At 37.6% G+C, this 20,318-nt stretch overlaps 1 protein-coding gene across 8 annotated transcripts in view; it reads right to left on the minus strand.

Annotated features, from left to right (window-relative positions):
* Nucleotides 1-20,318, minus strand: part of LOC5570026 (optomotor-blind protein) — a 425,795-nt gene that overhangs the window by 137,585 nt on the left and 267,892 nt on the right. For 6 of the 8 annotated variants that reach the window (XM_021848470.1, XM_021848474.1, XM_021848471.1 and 3 more), the window contains exon 5: nucleotides 7,463-7,486. The exons of 1 other annotated variant lie outside the window; for it this stretch is intronic. In XM_021848470.1, the coding sequence (XP_021704162.1) occupies nucleotides 7,463-7,486 (24 nt within the window). Of the gene's footprint in view, nucleotides 1-7,324; nucleotides 7,331-7,462; nucleotides 7,487-20,318 lie in introns of all 8 variants that reach the window. One more of the 8 variants, XM_021848472.1, reaches the window with a different exon arrangement.

Below are 20,318 nucleotides of genomic sequence, written 5' to 3' on the forward strand. Positions count from 1 at the left end.
CCATCATCAAAGTTACCCCAAAACAAAAAACAGACTATCGATTATGTGACAAATTATATATCCATTCAAAATATATCTTTTGGTAATCTATCGACTGCAATCGATAACTAGGAGGCCAGTACTTGTTTTAAAAATATAAATTGAAATTCTTTGAAACAGCAAGCATAAATATTCAAGTTTTCATAGAAAAAAAAAACTATCAAAGTTACCACGTTTTACGGTATCTATAAATATAGTGCCGGATTTACAAATGTGAGGGCCCCGGGGCAAAATTTAGAGGGATCCTTAAAATAAAAACAATTTAAATGCTATAGTATGTTCTCATTAATAATTTCATTTATGAATTCCAGACCACACGGGAAGTCATTATTATTACTTGTCTACTCATAAAATGCCCCTTTATAAATTACAGGTTGAAACAGGGAGGACGGGAGAACGAATCAAGGAAATAGAAAGATGGAAAGAGAAAGACGAGAAGATTGATCCAACGAATAAAAGAAAGAGGAGAGATACAGAGAATCTCAGAGGAAGCTATCGCATCGGAAAAGGAGTGGAGAAGCAGAAAATGGTGAGATCGAATCAATTATATTAACATGCATATTATCATGAATATTAACTAAATACGCGCCAGGTATAAAGATGAAATCTTTAAACCAGGAAGTGTGAATATATTGCCATTATCCATTTGATAAAGACAATATATACATGCGGGGCTTATTGTAAGTGAAAGTGACTTCTGAATGGACGTGTCTCTCCAGCCATTCTGAAATGGGTCATGGGATCTGCAATAGAGCTATCGCCATCTAACTCCCGGACTATAACTTTTTGCAAACAGAGAATGTTCTGAAGTGCAGAAAGTTTTCTTCCATAATACCACTGCCGGACAGTGGGGGTTAGAAGGATTACACACACACACACACACACACACACGGGAAGTCATTATTATTACCATATCCATTTGAAGAAGCAAGGCTCAAGTACCTTTTCATATATCGATGTAGAAATGTATACTAAAATCAGGCTTGATAGAAACTCTTCTGCAATGCAAAGAGGAGGCGATTTTGCCGTTTTTCTGAGGAGAAAAAACTGAACTCAACTCAAGCGATACGAGTGAGAGTGAAACAAAATGTGAGGGTTTTCTCTCTCTCTTGTTGTGATCCTAACCATCACTCACTCTTCAAAAGAACTATTGAGTGTGCCGGCCGAACAAGACAGTCCTCGTGGAGTTGTGAAGGCATTCTTTTTTTATGGAACTTTACTCTGTTGTGATTTGTGCTGCATCTTTCTCGCTCATTTTTCGTTGCCTATCTGCTTAGCATTTTCCGCTCCCTTGCAACGAATCAAAGGCAACATGCTGCTCTAGAGTATGTGACTGAACTCTAATGATGATGAGGAGTATTATCAAGCCTGCCTATACGCGTTAATTATTTAGACCATCGTTCTTCATTGAAATGAGATTCTGTATGACGTTCGATGTTTTTTTTGAAAACGTTCTAACATTCTATAGCAGTGGTGCTCAGGTTCTGGAGATCCTGGAGAACTTTAACGGGATTCTAGGGCTTTCTAGTGATTTTCTGAGAATTTCCAGTAGATTCTTGAGAATACTGAGCAGGATCGGGGGATTCATAGCGCACATTAGGAGTTTCCTTTGGGATCCTGAAAATATATAATTGATTTTGACTTTTCATAAATTCTTGCGTTATGAATTCTTCGTAAATTTTGGCGTTTCCTTACAAACCCTTAGAAGTTTCTAGGGCGTCCTATGATTTTAAAGCAGGATACTATGGATTTTGCTAAATCATAAGTATTCTGAATCGTTCCAAGCAAAATTTTGAGATGGATTATCAAGTCCTAACAGACTTTTGAGAACTTCCATCGAAGATTAGGCAATTCTCAGCTATATCACAGCAATTTAACTAAAGTCAATCTTTCGATATGAAATGTTCTACTTAACAGAAATCATAATTTTTAGAGAGACTGTCTACTTGCAAAATATGACAAATTTGGGCTTTTAATGAATGAATGTACTGTATTTCTGTATTCTTAAACAAGGTCACTTATGCGATTACTGTTCCTACATGGGCCATGCATACAAATAGTATGCATAGAGCTTATAAATATTGATTGGAGACTTTTAAGTGATAAAAATATAAATGATAGAAGCGTAACGTACGTCACAATTAAAACTACGGCATAGTCCAATTCAACGGAAATTTGCTTCGAACTGAACCATTCCTAAGTCTGGCGTTCGTATCGTAACGTAGGAATCATGTAACAATATCTCAATGGCATTTTAAAAACAATTATTTAAAGTAAACTGCGAAAAACGAGTGTATACAGTTTATTACGAATCAATCTGTTATCTTATGTGACTTAATTTATGATAACAAAACTGATTTGACAGCTGCTATGGATTTATTTGACTTGTTTTTCACGTGTACACGGAACGAAATAAATTTCACGATGAACTTAGAAATATCGTTTTATGCGAGGAATCTTGCATATCAAAACAATCCATTCATTATGTTCTTAGGTTCTACCTCGTTAGGCCGAATATTGTACAGCCGAGGGCCATTTGGCCGAATGCCGTTAGGCCAAAAGGGTCGTTAGGCCGAAAATAACCGATAGTTCTAATGAACTGTAAGGCCTAATGGATATCTAACAGGGATAGGTCAGGATTATTAGTGTTACCTAAAAGCCAACAAATGAATTTTCAAGTCGATTGGATTATAAGCTTCGATCAGGATAATTTGCATTATCTAGAAGCCCACAATATTCGTTTTGAAATATAACAAGAGAACAGCCTTTGATCAAAAGAAGGAAAAAATATTGATGAATGTATTAGCCTTATGAAATAAAAGTAAATGATCAGATGTTATTTCGGCCTAACGACCATTTCGGCTTAATGACATTCGGCCAAACGACCTTCTCTCAAAATTTACGATGAACTTAAAAATTAGCGAGAGGAATCTTGCTTATCAAAACAATCCATTCACCGTGTTCTACCCATATTCGCAAGGATGGCGTAAGCGCCATTGACATTTTAGGCATATTTTGTATTTGAACGACAAATAATGAATGCTTTAAGATATTTTCCGCGCGAGTATCTAGATGAGGGTTAGAACAAATGCCCAATTTATACCAAACCATATTATTTGCAATCATATGCTCAATAATGTAGTTTGAGTGCTGAAATTTTCAATGCCGCTTACGTCGACCTTGCGAACAAGGACAGTATTGTGCGGGTATGATATAATTGATACTACTTGACGACTTTTTACGTAAATTCTTATGCGACTGCTGGTTGGCTAGTTGGATCCATTGCCATTTACATAATTGTCATAGCACGTCTGGTTTTTGATATATTAGGTGTTGAAAATGCAATAAATGACTATTTCAGCCAACTTGCATGCAAATTTGTCAGCTTGTAAGGAAACTTATTTGCTTAATTTGCCACAGAATTCAAACTTTATGTGTATAACAATACTTATCATCAAAGTTCATAATACTTTTCATGCGGAAAAGTTTTTTTTGATGGTTTAGAAAAGTATTGTATTTTGCCATATAAGAGTAACGAAGAATTATGTATGGAGACTGCAAGCATGTTGAAAACATCAGTTTAATCTAAATTTATTCGTGAAATTTCTACCAAAATATATCTAAAACGAAAGTTTAGGTCCTCTTTTACATGCTTGGTGGATAAGATCACAAAAAAGTTTGATAAAATATTCCTCAAATTTTAGGTAAACATCAATGAAACCAATGTTTTATACAACTTTGACGACCTGTAGCTAAAATTTGTGACGTGCTGGAAAATTTCTGAAAACGGCATCAGATTCAGCAACTCCAAATCTACTAGAGACACATAATTTGGTTCTTGAGACCCGCAAAAATGTCATTTTTGTTGCGCTGTGTATTCTACTTATTTATGATGGGCCATTCAGAAAGATGCACTGCTCATCTTCAAAGATTCGAAAACCGCAAAATTGCAGGTTATGATCCTATTGAATATCGATTCAAAAATCATTTGAGGATAACTGTACGATGCAGATTGCTTTTCACTAGGCTAAATATGTAAAACTGAACGAAACCGCTAACCTTTGCTGAAATTTGAGCAATATGAAGTATTCTCAGGTTTAGGTTGGTTAAAACCTATGAAACTGCATGGAAGATATTGAAGTTACTAACCTAAAAGAGAACGTTTTGTTTTCGGTACAATTTAGTGTCAATACAATCCTTGAACACCAACTTTAGTAAAATGTTAATGCCAAATGGTTCAAAAAGTACTTTTTATAAATTTAGTTTTAATTAAAGACAAATTTGATGGTCTTCAAACTTTTTATAAATTCAAGAGAACAGCGCTAAAAAAAATAAAATTGATGAAAAAATGAAGTTATGCTAACTTCACTCAAAGTCATATTTTATAACTGAAAGTTTTATTTTGATGTCGCTTGCGTCACCTCTAAATCTTAATAATTTTTGCTCTTACTTTGACGTTTCTCTTGTTATGTGATTTGAATTCAGAAGAGCAGACGAACGTTCGGCTTTGAGAACTTCCATGAAATACGCCGCACCCTAATGATCCTCTACATATTTCCTGTCGTCCATTCTTTTGATCAGGGGCGCTTCTTGCAAATAATAAGAAAAGATGAAAAAAAACATGCTAAAGTGCGCTACGTGTGTGTCCCTGGCGGAGAGTGCGCATGGCTCTGTCGATATAAACTTTCGTTTATATGTTTCTCCTTGCCGATATTTTTCAACTCCCTTCCTTTGCGGCCGCAGCGATCCTTAATCTTGCGCCGATTTTCTCTCGCGGGGACCCAAGTATATCAAAGAAAAAGCCGAAGCATTGCTTTACGATGTAAGGTACAAGAGGGGCGCGTAAAACAGTAAAGTTTGATCCCGCGTGTGTGCAGCAGATCGAGATCGCCGGAAAGCATCTTTAGAGATGACCTCCGCCGTTGCAATGCTTGTGCTCAATGAACGAAGCGTGTGGGAGCTGTGAGGGGGGTCGAACAAGAACAGCAACAAATGATAAGATATTAAGTACAAAATCGGGGCTCGTAACGCTAAATCTTTTCATTATTATGAATCGCACCGGGTATGATTGGATTCTCGAAATGAGTTAATATTGAGACAGTGTTTTGTTTGATTTGATAAACCGTTCCCAAAGGAAAGGTATCAAAACTTTTATAACGCATTTATGGTGGCAATAGAAGATTATAAAGATTTTTTTGTCTAAAATTAATAATAATTTTGTTCGACATTTCTTCCAATGTTTCAACATTGGCTATTCTATGTAACTCATTAATACTAAACCATGGAGAGAGCTTTAAAATAATTTTCAAAATTTTATTTTGAATCCTCTGCAGAGTTTTCTCCCGAGTAGCACACATGTTATAATTGAGGCAGAATAACTCTTATAGGACCAGATCTGGTCAGGCTAGTCCATATTGGTGCAGCATACATCGTGGCTGGCCTGAAAATTTGTTTAAAGATCAAAAGCTTGTTCTTAAGAAATAGTTTTGATTTTCTGTTAATAAGAGGATAAAGACATTTTTTTTATATTTATTGCATTTGGCTTGAATGCCCTCAATGTGATATTTGAAAGTTTGATTTTTATCTAACATGAGCCCTAGTTACTAAACTTCATCTGACCAATTCATTGGAACCCCTCTCTTCGTGACAACATGTCTACTTCAAGGTTTCAAATAAATAGCTTTTGGTTTAAGTGGGATTACTATTATTATGGATTATTAAACATTTTTGGAAGTCTGAAGAAAAAATATCCAAGCTTTTTTGCAATCTACTATAGATGACACGTAGGCTTGGTGTGCCGTGACCACATATGAAGGTACTAAAAATACTCTATGCTCTGTATGCTCTGGGAAGTCTAAAAAATCCTTGAGATTCGAGCCCACGACTCTCAACTTGGTCTTGCTGAATAGCTGCGCGTATACCGCTACGGCTATGTAGATCCCTTGCTCTGTAAATCACATGGTTCAATTTTGGTCACTTTCCAGCGAAGAATTCATCCACCACTCCAGGAGACACTAAATCAACTAATAAAGGAAAGGAGCAGCATACGCTCGTATGTTATCAATGAACACTAGTTGAACAAGAGCGGCAACTCCACAAAGAGTCTGGTTGTCAAGTGGAAGGTTTCAAACTGATTGCAGCACAATCTCCAAATCTGGGTGGTCTCTTCCAACCAATAACCGGTCACCAGTCTGCGTAAGTGTGCATTCAACTTAGAAATGGCCCTCAACTTCTACTGTCGAGTCACAACTAGTCGTAAAACGCTGATATCCGGTCTGCTTGTTTAGACGAACTTCCTCCAGTTTCATGAGACTGTGTGGACACGTCCAGCTCTGTGTGGCGAATGATTTTTTTTTTAAATTACCATCAAAACCGGGTAAACCAACTCTATTTATCAACTTTGTTGCAACGGTTTCTGCGCAACGATGTGTTACATTCCGTTCAATAATTAGCGGAATATTTGCTACTTGTTTTGTGCGGGGTGATTACAAGTTTTGCTTTTACAGTCACACTTTTTTACCCCTGCATCTTTAATGTTTGTACGTCGATTCGATAGTTTTAGCCACGAAGAATCAGGATCGTAGCAGGGCACTCAGAAGGGATCGTGTCAGAAAAAAAACACAACCGTAACTAAGTTTCAAACATCTCAAACAATTTTTTTTTGAAGAGCCCCTCCAAAATGTAGTTTTTTTGTTTGCTTAAATCGATAATGTTTTAACTTTTGTCTCACCGATTTCAAATATGCTTTCAAAATGTTGTAACAGTTTTCGACAGTTAAAAAAAACTAGTTTTTGATTCACAAAAACTCATATTTTCGTGAAAGTTAAGCTTTTTGGCTGCACAATAATGAAATGTATATGATTACCTAAGTTAGTATTATATCGTACTTATTTTTAGAAAAATATCTTTATCATGAATTTCATAATTATGTACAAGGAAATCCTATTTGACAGATTGTAGGTCTGCTCTTGGTTATATTAGCATGAATTCTACTGAATCGACACATGGCTTCACGAAACTCTCCGAGTTTGCATATAACGTACACCGCTCATAATCCTGTAAATAAAATCTTAAAATCCATTGCAAATGGTCAAAGTGCTAGAGACACTGTTGCCTGGTACAATTTAGATAGAAAAGATTCAACAAACAACTTGAATTTGAATCTCCCAAACTTATGATATTATCGCAATTTTTTTTTCTAGGTCTGTTTCGTTTAGGTGATTTTTTTTTGTTTAGCATTACAGTAAGAGACCTCTTTGAGGCCTTACTACGTCAATGGTCATACCTCGATCTAAACATATGCGGGAAAACGGGGGGGAATTGCAATACCACGTCCGTACCGCGCGCAACGATGGTGGATGACGTTGATTCGATGTTTTTCGTAAATGCAGTTTGTTAAGGTTTAAAAAAGAATGTTACATACCCAGACGACGGAGGCATCGCCGACCTTGAAGATAAGAAAGTAAGCAGGCATTAATAAAATTGGCAATGTTCTTAAAATTGGATAGTAAAAGAGGTAATTTCTATAGAAAAAATTTTATGGCTAAATTAGTGGTTGTATCGCATCGGCCATCGGTTGGTCGTCTGGCTGGCGCGGAATAAATCTCTTGTCTAGTTTCGAGCAGTAACAGCAATTTTCTTAGCAGCCTCCAACAAAGGAATAGGGCTGGAAATTTCGTTGGGGCGTTTTACCACACTCACTAGCGGCTGAACGGATCTGCGCCTGCCCAGAGCTTACGTGTGTTCTGATCGTGGTCGATGGGTATCTTTAACGCCCTCTCCTCTGTGGAAAGGAGCGGCGATTGAGCATTCTCAAGAAATACCTCGCCTCGTCCAAGCGCTTTCGGGTGAATCTGCCGTCCGTCGTCGTCGTCGACATCTTTTGCAAAAGGGTTCTATGTACCGTAAAACTGAGTAACATTGATCTGTTTAGTTTTTTTTTTCCAAATTCCATTGAAAACCGAATGTTACAAGCATTTAAAGCATGTGACTAAACTCGATTCTGTTTTTGCACGGGGGATGCGTTCCGTGTAAAAAAGTTTTCAGTTCAAAATTTCAATAACCGTGCAAAAAAAGTAACATCATTTCTCGACGTTTCATGCAAAATTAAGGTTTTGGCGTAAAACAAATGTATGGAAACTTTTCTTACACGGCCGTGTAAAAAAAATCCGTGCAAAAAAAAAAAAGAATCGGGTGTATATATCGAATTTTATTTTCTGAATGTTTCAGCATGTTTAATAATGTTCATACTTATCGTATGTTTTCGCTAATATGCAGAGCTTGTAGTGAATCACTTTTTTGAAGGTCACTTTAAAGTCTCCTTTTTGAATCCATTTCAACAAACTTTGATCAACAAGTCACTTTTCTAATTCATTTTGAAACAAAATTTTGAAAGAAATATTTTAATTAAGTCATATTTTAAAGTCTTCTTCTTCTTCTTCTTTCTGGCGTTTACGTCCCCACTGGGACAGAGCCTGCTTCTCAGCTTAGTGTTCTTATGAGCACTTCCACAGTTATTAACTGAGAGCTTACTATGCCGATGACCATTTTTGCATGTGTATATCGTGTGGCAGGTACGAAGATACTCTATGCCCTAGGAAGTCGAGAGAATTTCCAACCCGAAAAGATCCTCGACCGGTGGGATTCGAACCCACGACCCTCAGCTTGGTCATGCTGAATAGCTGAATTTTAAAGTCAGGCTTAGTTTTAAGTACAGTCATCCACAGATCAAGGCAGTATCAAAATAATGGTTCTGAAGTTCTTGTGAAATACAATATTTTACAGATTCCCACGCAATTTGTAAATACGTCTTATGGTTTGAATGGCGTTAGTTCATACAGCTATAGGTTCCACTTAAATTACAAATTTGAGTCAACAGTTATCCTTTTTCTGCCAAATCAGTGTGAGACTCATCTCTATTCCATTATAGGATTATTCGTGATGAACTGAGAGGAAAAATATTGCACGACAATTTTTGAGTGAATAAATGATTCAATTTCAATCTGAACCATACACCAGCATCAGCATCCACCCCGGAGAAATGGATTATTTCTGGACCGTTTTTAAAACTTGGCACACCTTCACTTCAGAAATTCTTCTACTTTCTCCATGTGCAGCTATATTTTGAAATTATAACTTTTATACTGAAATCACGTTATACTATATTGCGTAAGGGATGCTTCCGGAAATTCCAATTATAATCGGTATCCGGTGGTACCTAAGAACTATATCGGTTTACCCACCCAGTGCTTTTTAAAGAACTAAATTCGATCAGTATTTGGCAAAGCTACAACTATATATACATTTTTTACTTATCCTAGTTCTTTATACAATTCTCTTCATAATTGGTTGAAATTTACCTTTATGCTTACATTTTTCTAGACTAACTTCTTATCATCTTGAAGTCCTGGAAATGCTTTGGGATCTACCCAATTTACAATGAATTTATTTCCAATTATACTAGTGATACATTTTTGAGTATTTATTGGAACATGATATTGGATTCCGCATATATGCCAAATTCAAACGAAATCTTTCGGTTTTGCACTCTAAGTTCATTTAATTTTATCCGATTTTTCGACACCAAACGGACAAACTCGGTCGGACAAATTTAAGTAGTTTGTTCTTCTAATATAAGACTACAAAGCCGAAAGATACTACTTACTTACTTATTTGGCTTTACATCAATTATCTTGATAAAGCCTCGCCAACAATATTTCGCCAATTCCCTCGGTTCATGGCCACTTCTCTCCATCCTCGACTGTGACCCACGCTCTCCAGGACCTGGACCAGTGCTGCTTCCACCTTTCGATCACCTCGCGTCCGTCCGTCAAGATGCTCCCATCCTTGTCCCGGCACATCTCAGCTCGCGGCACGAAGCCTTTGCGGGATGTGTTGAGCTTCTGATAGAACTTCCGCGTTTCTTGAGAACGGTACAGCAACTCCATCTCTTGGCATTCCACCTCTTCCAGGCGGCGCTTTTTGTCCCGGAATAGGCGGGTTTGCTGTTTCCGCTTCAGTCTGTATCGTTCCACGTTTTGCCGCGTACCATGCTGCAGCATTGCAGCCCGCGTTGCATTCTTCTCCTCTAAAACCTCCTGGCACTCCTCGTCGAACCAATCGTTTCTTGAGCTCCGTTCCACATATCCGACAACACTTTCGGCAGCGTCGTTAATGGCTGCATTGACTGTCCTCCAGCAGTCCTCAAGAGGGGCCCTATCGAGCTCGCCCTCATCCGGCAACGCTGCCTCAAGATGCTGCGCGTACGCATTGGCGATATCCGGTTGTTTCAGCCGCTCGAGATTGTACCGGGGCGAGCGTCGGTACCGTACATTGTTGATGACGGATAGTTTTGGGCGCAGTTTCACCATCACCAGGTAGTGGTCGGAGTCAATGTTGGCGCCACGATAGGTTCTGACGTCGGTTATGTCGGAGAAGTGCCGTCCATCGATCAAAACGTGGTCGATTTGCGATTCTGTCTGCTGAGATGATCTCCAGGTGTACCGATACGGGACGCTGTGCTGGAAATAGGTGCTACGAATGGCCATGTTCTTGGAGGCGGCAAAATCTATCAGTCGTAGGCCGTTCTCGTTCGTCAGCCGGTGGGCGCTGAACTATCCAATCGTCGGTCTGAGCTCCTCCTCCTGGCCAACCTGAGCGTTCAAATCTCCTATGATGATCTTGACGTCGTGGCTTGGGCAGCGGTCGTACTCGCGTTCGAGCTGCGCGTAAAATGCGTCCTTGTCATCATCAGTGCTTCCGGAGTGTGGGCTATGCACGTTGATTATGCTGAAGTTAAAGAATCGGCCTTTGATTCTTAACTTGCACATTCGTTCATTGATCGGCCACCACCCGATCACGCGCCTTTGCATCACTATGAAAGCTGTTCCCAGCTCGCGTGTGCTGCCGCAGCTCTGGTAGATGGTATGATTACCTCTAAACGTTCGCACCAATGCTCCTGTCCAGCACACCTCCTGCAGCGCTACGATGCCGAAACCGCGGATCTTCAGTACATCGGAAAGTATGCGTGTATTTCCGATGAAGTTGAGAGACTTGCAGTTCCACGTACCGAGTTTCCAATCGCTAGTCCATTTCCGTCGCTGTGGTCTTTGCCGACCTATTTTCCACTACTGACCTATTGTTTTTCTTGAAAAATCACGATTAACAAATGAACTTTGCCTATTTTGTTATTTAATTGATGATTTTTCGTAATAAGCTTGGAATGACACCACTTCTCTCAAATTACTACTTCTAGAAAACTATTCATGACAATCATCTTTGTCCGGAATAATTTTAAATTCTTATTTCATCATCAAAACGTATTAATTTCATAAAAAATAAAATCGACCAAAAGTTGATCGAATAAAAACTATCTTTGAGTTTCCATTATGCAACTTCGTTCCTAAAATCTGATTTCTATCAACATTCTGTGGTGAATATGAAGAAATGCCATTAACGGGGTTTTGTGTTATTTGAAATCTATAAATAAGTTTTTAATTTTACAAGTTGAAAAAAAACAGTGTATATTTTAAACACCGCCTAAAACGATTCCCTGCAACTTCTTCATAAAACGTTTTTCTCTAAAATCATCAGTTTCGGAGCTAAAATTTTTCAAATAAATTGCATGCAGACATTCATAGGTCGGAAGTTATTCTTGAATAAGAATGATCTCTTTATCGAAGATGGTCCGGTCTTTCTTTTCTTAACTAGTTCGTTTTTTTGAGGCACAATCGCGTTTAACGCTTTACGGAGCCGAAATTAAGATGGTTAAATCTTGTGATTGATCGATTTGACACGGAATTCTCGCGTAACTTTTCAAAAGAACCTACAGTTGTGATCAGGATAATAGTAGTGAAATCTAATTTTCATACAAAATGCTCAACTTTGACATGCTGTAACATTGCTTCTATTTGAGTAATTCGTATGAATTTTGACAGAAAACTTCAAATATGGTTTATTTCATTATAACTTAATTTAAAATGTTTCACAGTACCGGTTAAAAAGTTAAGCTTCAGGTAAAATCGATCAAAATAATAGTAGTTAAAATAATTTAGATATCTGTTGTCTTTTGAGTTTCTAAATTGGTCTTTACTAATCGTTTCAACAAGCCACAAAATTGTTGCCACAAAAATTTACAAAAGAAAAACTACTATTTTTTTGAGCGATTTTACCTGGTGTTTATTTCTTTGACCGGTACCTAAAATATTTTTTTGCAATTCCGTTGCAAATCAATCAACTTTCCATTGACAAGTTGATCAGCATAACGGCCTCCTTTTCCTACCTAATGAAACAGTGCAGAAAATTGCTACTTTTCAGCACTCTTTTCGGTGCTGAAAAGTAGCACTTTTCAGTACTGTTTTAGTAGGCGTCAACCGAATAACCCAGTCTCTTTATGACATGCTTATTCTGGGCGGCGTGTGAGTCAAGACGAGTCGTTCTCACCACGGGTGACGTGAGGTGACTAATGTTAATCAAATGCAAGCGAGGCGACACCGCACCGACTCGTCTCGCCTTACATGCCGTACAGAATAAACACAATTGCATATGATGGTTGGGTTTATTCTACGACTGGCGTGAGGTGAGAATTGTCGGTGTCGTATAGCGAAGTGACAATTCTCGACTCGAGTGAAATGACTTTCCATTTGGTTCACACGGCAAGTCACTTTACTAGAGTCTATATCCGTTGTGCGATCTGGTTCTGACACAGATAGGCGATTCGCCTTTCGTTTTGGCAGCCATGTTGATTTTGCAGCTCGCAATTTCAACGGGAAAAAACTCAGGCAATATAAGTAATATTAATTGGAAAAAGTATCACTACTTGCGCTCACATGCAGTAAGTAAGCTGATACTTTTTCATTTATGTCAGTGCAAGCCCAAGCGATTTTCTTTAATTCGCAATCGTGAGATGAATTAAGCACAATCATCGATGCCCAATACAATTTTCAGTAACGGTCTACTTCGCTTAAATTGGTACCGTGATGATTCATATTACGGACACTTAAGGACTCAGGGAAATATAACCCAGCATAGAGCATACAAAATAAATCATTCTGTATGATTTCTTAGCGCTATCGAGCGTCGGAAGCCCTTTACTTTCGAACGGTGGGTGCAGAATACGCTTCCGCAACTTCAATAATTTTAAATAAATCAAAATGTGTGGCCTTTTCATGATTCTTATTCCAGACGCTTCCTCACTTTTGCCTCATATTCCGGACACTTTGAATCGAATTCCGGACAGCTCATGATAATCATTAATGGAACAGTCAAATCATCAATCGAAATTGGTAAACCACCAAAGAGACAGCTAAGGTAGTTGGGCATTATAAATTTTCAAAGATTTTTATGGAAAAAGTTTACTAAAACGAGCCTTGAAATTGAGAACTTTTGATCAGCAAAAATTGAAACATTTCGCTTGAAATGTTTCCCATACAAAGTAGAGTGTCCGGAATTTGAAGCTGTCCGTAATATGAATCAAAACGGTACTACTGTATCGCAGCCTACGTGATTGAAAAATACTGAATTGAAACTACGCATGGCTGTATACCCATGTGGGTTCTCTTGAAATGTTTGTGCTTAGAGTTCATCCAGTTGAAACGGCATTTTTCGAAATAGCAAAAAATGTTGTATGCAACTCGTTGCAAAACTCAATTTTGGCATTTGGCTCAATATTACCCTGCTAATCAATGATACCCCTTTTTACGGTACTTGGGTATTATAAATTAGGTACCGGGATGATATGGATTGAGAGTCTGCTGAGGCACGACCGCCCGAGTTCGCCACCAATGAAGACGCCAATGGACAAACTATAATGTGGAATGGCGGACACTGCGACCAGCTCTGCTGCTGGGAAGACGCCACGGTTTGATATCGAAAATAAATCAATAAGTGGCGCCATTATTATTGATACTCTGCTGCATCCCCCAGTCCATCATCATCCATTTGCTTTTGCTTGGCGCGGGGTTGTGTTCCATAATGTGGCGAAATATTTAATGGTGTCTCCCAGCTTCTGGGAATTTGATGAACCTTTCAGAATGGAGGTTATGGCCTATTGTTAATTGACGATAGAAGCTTTGATAGAAATGGAAAATTTGGAAAATGGATTTGCTCTTGTTGATATTTATTCAAAAAACATTGGACAGTGTCCGATATAGACATTTAATGATCAAATTTAAGATCAACTTCAGTTTCCATTTCAACTCATTTATTTAATAACAATATTTACGTTACGATGCCATATAGGAAGCTATATCATTAGGGCAATTCAAATTTTAAAAATGTTTCGAAATCCAATCTCCCATATGCTCCTTACCATCCTTACCATAAGAATAGTGTTCTGTGAAATTTTCAGCTTTCTAGGTGGTGATTTAAAGGTGGCCCAAAGATAATATAGGTTTATATGGAAATTACTATGGAGAAATTTAGAGAAATGTTCCAACCACTCTAGTACTGTAATGTAAGCAGTGTTGCTCAGACTCATTTCCCGGAAAATAACATTTTCCGAACTACGAAGCCACGAACCACTACAACCATGCTCTATCCTGCTAAGATAGAAAAGCAGATGGTTAAGCTTGAGTACTGCACACAAAATCGATCAATTTTGATCCCAGAGAGCCACAATTCAAGTTTCGGTTAAATGAAATGAGTGAGTGAGTGAGTGCGAATCATTTCACCGAAACTTGAATTGCGGCCCACCGAGATCGAAACTGTCGGATCCCATGTGCAACACTCAAGCCCAACCACCTTCCCCTCCATCTCAGGAATACAACGCACAGTTATAACAGTTCATGGCTTCACAATTCGAATTTCGGGGAAATGAGTCTGGTCAACACTGAATGTAAGTAGAAACTTATCATCCCATATTGATAACTCATTCTTCAAACCCTAATGAAGGATGTTGGTGAAGAAACAAATCCTTTTTTAGCTAATTTTGTTTGGGATTTTTGTACATGTTTGCAGGGCTATAATCCCATATTAAGCTAAAAAATAGCAAACAAACTCATGGATATCTCTTCTGCTATCCTTCGGATTGAATTTCTCTCTTCAGCAAATTTCTTCATTATGGTTTAAAGAACGAGTTTTCAATATGGGATAATAAGTTTGTATTAATATTACAGAACTATCGTGTTTGGAACATTTCTCAAAATTTCTCCATAGTAATTTCCATACAAACCTATATTGTCTTTGGGCCACCTTTAAATCACCACCTAGAAAGCTGAAAATTTCACAGAACACTATTTTTATGGTAAGGATGGTAAAGAGCATATGGGAGATTGCATTTTCAAACATTTTTAAATTTTGAACCGCCCTACTATATCATGATATCATGAAGTATCTACAATGATAACCAATTGGATTTATGAAATGCTCAAAACCAACAACTTTTCTTGATATTGCATCAAACTGTGATTTGAAAATTGAGTGTTTGCGGATGCCCTCAGATGTGAGTCTTATCGCAACTTTTGTGGAATAGCAAATTTACTTGAAGTAACTAAATAATAGTAGTTTTCTTCCTTACGAATTTGCTGACGACTGTCTAACTTTGATTGTTGAAATGAGCACCGATCAATGTAAAAAGCTGTTCAGGTGGTTGAGGTTGGGAGTCGACTGGTAAGAATTCTGACGTTATTTTCTGATTATTTTTTTTTAATAAGAATACAAGAAGCCTTTCTAAGCCGAGTGGTTAGAGTCCGCGGCTACAAAGCAAAGCCATGCTGAAGGTGTCTGGGTTTGAATCCCGGTCGGTTCAGGATCTTTTCGTAATGGAAATTTCCTTGACTTCCCGGGGCATAGTATCATCGTACCTGCCACACGATATACGAATGCGAAAATGGCAATTTAGGCAAAGAAAGCTTTCAGTTAATAACTGAACTGAAGAACACTAAGCTGAAAAGCAAGCTCTGTCCTAGTGAGGGCGTTAATGCCAAGAAGATGAAGAAGACAAGACTCTTTTTTCTTTGAGCTTTTGTCAAATAAACACAAAATATAACCAGTCAAAAGAATACATGCTCCAAAGCTTACAAACAAATGAACCTGGCCGCAGCCGTTTCCTATCTCCTAGAACCAAATTACAACCAATCACCATTGGCTGTCACTTCAGCCCACTCACTGGCAATTAAGCGAGATCCATGATGAGTCAATAACAACACTCACTTAAGGACGCCATCCTGCCTGCGATCACGATCGCCATCAGGCTCATCATCATCATCGCTTTCAACGTCGCGTCGTCGCAAAACGTCGCTTCCCTACGATCTCAAACTATACCCATCAAAACACACAAACCGGGGACACGGAGAAAAACAAGTTCCCGGCTTTATGCGTTCTGACACGAGAGCTGAAGTGATTCGGGGTTACCAGACGTACAGTTGTGTTCAGAATAATAGTAGTGAAAGCCAATTTCCATACAAAATGCTCAACTTTGGCATGCTGTAACTTTGTTTCCATATGAGAAATCGGCATGAAATTTTGGCAGTGAACTACAAATATACTCAATTTCATTATGACATAATTTTCACACTACCGGCTAAAAAGTTAAGCACCAGGTGAAATCGCTCAAAATAATAGTAGAACACTTGAACTGACCAGATCGTATAAAAGAATTGAATTATACTTCCTGGTTTACTAGCTTAAAACATAAACGTAAAAGTTTAACAGTTTTTTAACTGGCTTGTATTCATTAAATCTTTACCCAGAACATGAACTGTAAAAATTGTTAGGAAAATTGCCCTTTATTACATAAAATAGCATAAAAAATCTGGGAGAAAGCCCCCCCTCACAAGAATGTGGCCCCGGGATCTCAACATTTGTAAATCCGATTCTAATTATACAGGTTTTTCACCGATTTTCAACAAATACCGGCTGAATCAAATTGGCACTGATTAGAGAGAATCTATCTGTCTTTTTTTTTTCTTTGTAGAATTCATTCTCAATTGATTTCGAATCACGATCAAAGCAAGCAAAGAATTACATCGCATCGGAATCGATCCATGATCGGCAATGTTTCACAAGTTGTAGTAAGTCTGATAAATAGCAGCAGCGAAGGAGAGCCCCGAAGAGAGAAAGAGAGTGACCCTCATGATGTGCTGTGGATCATGATTGTTAAAGAGAGTGATAAGGGAGAGATACTGTCAATTTTCTCAGAATTCAACTCTCTCTTATTATTTTTAGACTACTACTCAATGCAGAAATTCGTGACAAAAACTATAGATAAACAATCATTCAACTATTGATTTTAAGTTAAATATAACAGCTTGTGGCACATCGCATTCGGTAAGCCCTATGAATGTAAACATTCACCCCCTCGTTTGGACGTGGCACGAGAGCGTTCAAGAGCAGCAACACCCATAGACTGCAACAGTATCGTGCTATTCGGGTGATTTATGTTTTGCATAAAATTGGTAATAACTTTCATATCTTCTGGTAATGCAGCCTTTAACAGCCTTTAAGGGGGCATGATCCGTCATTGATTTAAGAATTTTCAAAAGCAGTTTTTTTCGTTCAAAATCAAGAAATTTACAGGAAAATGTGTTCACTGTTTTCTATTCTCCAACCAAAACACAGTGAACACATTTTCATCGAATAATTTTCAGTTTTGAACAGAAAAACTGCTTTTGAAGCTTCGATGATGACGATGATTACGATGACGGATCGTTGAACGTTAATGGCTCGTGTGTCAATGATCGTTAAATTTTCCAAAGCCTGCTTTTAGGCTGAAGCTGGTTCATCCCGATAATCACTCTTCTTATCTCTTCTACTACCTTTGCAATTAAGTATTTTTCTATAATTGATAAAAAATCTTCGTGCTAAAAACTCATAAAATTATTGCAAAAAAAAAATGAACGGCTTCCCGTATAACATGGGTTATTATAAACATTTTGATTAAATAATATCATTCGGATCTATGGCCAATGTATGGGATGTTGCAAAATTGGAAAATAAAATTAAGGTTAAATTTCGTGAAATGTATATTGAAAAGGTGAGTATTTTCCTGACAAATTCAAATGTGATTATAGTGTAGGAAAAGTGGCTGTAATTATAAATCTGACGAAAGTTTGCATTATTTGGGCGAGAAAAAGTCTTATTTAGTGAATGTTTCCATTGTTTCGAAATCTATTTTTTGGTTGTCAGTAGGATAAGTGCGAAAAACGACTTTCGAATTAAGAGAAATCATACAAAAATGACCATCACAAAAATGACCATTAAACGCATTAGTAAAGAGTACATGTTCAATTTTTCAGGATGGGCTAAGTGCACTCTTTAATACCATTATCTGAGGGCAAATTGATCATTGGAGTGATCTGATTTGACCAGTAACAATTACTTCTAAGTATGCTAGGCATTGCGTTTGAATCACAGATATTTTATGTTTTCTAGTTTTTGGATGTCTTATCATAGTTGCTAACTATTCAATTTTTTCAGAAATAATAGTTTGCTTATATTATCTAGAGTTTTCCAAATGCAACTAAAATTGTTGACACAGTACTAAACAATACGCTGATGTTAAACCAAGAAGCAAGTCGTTAGCTCAAGTATGACCTACGTAACTTGTCTATAAAAATATACAGACCTAGAATCGTTGTCTTTTGATTATAAAATCATCTTGTTTCCCTCATCCAAATTAACTACCTACAGTCGTGTTTCAAAGTTTATTTTATCAGTTAATTAGTACATTTTATAAGCCTTTTTTTCAGAAACGGGGGCCTTAATGTAGTGAATAAGGCATTTTCACATTCAGACATATTTTGTTATATGATGATTGATTTATTTGATTTTTGTAATTTTTAAGGTGATTATAAAACGAAGCCAAACTTTGAATTTTCAAGTGCACAAGACGAGAGAATCTGACAACAGTTTGCGTTGAAAACCAATCAAATTGTTTGCTTGCTGGTGGTGATCACGAACTGCTGTTTTTATCGAAATTAGTTTTAAAATATCTAGAATCTTGAGGCCCATATATCAACAACGGACATACCATCTAAATATACAAACGTGATCTTTGAATCTTTGAAAGTCGTAGTCTTCAAATAGATATACGTGATCTATGAACCTTTAAAAGTCTTTACATATGCAAAGAAAAGCTTTGAGTGTGTTGCTGTTTTATCATGTTCAGAGCTATCTTAGAACCTCCTGGAATAAAAGTCTTTAAATCTATGGACGGAATAAACAACATAGTGGAATATTAATAATGCAGTAATGCTGTTACTAGTTTAGTGAAGTAAACTTAATTGCTAGAAATCTATGACAAAAGATCGAAAGACAAAGGGTCGAAGAACAAAAATATGAACAAAAGGTCGAAAATCACTTTTCAAAGAAGGAAAAATTTCCCACCAAGCAAATAATTTTCGACCTCTTGTCCTTTCGACCTTTTATCCTTGAAGTTTTGTCTTTCGACCTTTTAGCGTTAGCGTTAGCGTTAGCGTAGTTACGGTATACTTCGTAGATTGGATACTAACAATATTCATGTTTTTTCTTTTGATAATCTCATCTAAAATGTCTTCAGGAGCAAGGCTAGGGAATAAACCTTGATCCAATCTTAAACAAGAATACCAAAATCATGAATATTGCTATTCCCGGCCACGCCCATCTTTACCGTAACTTGGGATTGGGGAAGGAAATGTTGATGTAGCACTTACTTAACGAGAGGCCTCCGACTCAGCGACACCCTCATAAGTGCTACGGAGTTGAGGTTTGGGAGGGGTATTAGGTCATCAGGATTCGCCTGAAAAGCTAGCGATGGACCCAGAGCATTTGTTGTTTATTTGTTTTCAATTTAATCTCTTGAATGCCGGCATTCAAAAGAGGAAAGATGTTTGATTAACAGAATGAAGAATTTTGTTTCGCGTAAAAATAGTCGATTACGCGTTCAACGGTATTAACGATCTGCTATTTACCGAGTAAAAGCAGAATAGATCCCTCCAGGGTCATCTAAAAAAGGTTTATGAACTTCGCGAAGCGACCGGTTGGAACAGGTAAAATGAGGTGCGGCAATAAACAAGGAAAAAAAATTCGAAGCACCGTTAGTTCCATAATATCCGACGTCCATGTAAGCATAAACGGAAACCAGAAACAGGTTGCACTCCAAAACGCGAAAATATGATCTCAAAATCGTTTCATCTAATTCGGGGTTTCTGTATAAAAGGAACGGACTCACCAAATGCTTGCATTCTCCCGAAAAAAGTTGCTTAATCCCCTCCGTCACGCCGGTCAACGTTCATCACACTCTTCGAAGTACTGGATTGGAGCAAAAGCTGCAAACCCCGCATCTACTATCCTTATTTTATTTT

The sequence above is a fragment of the Aedes aegypti genome, chromosome 3 (genome assembly GCF_002204515.2).
Source record: "Aedes aegypti strain LVP_AGWG chromosome 3, AaegL5.0 Primary Assembly, whole genome shotgun sequence".
Lineage (NCBI taxonomy): Eukaryota > Metazoa > Arthropoda > Insecta > Diptera > Culicidae > Aedes > Aedes aegypti.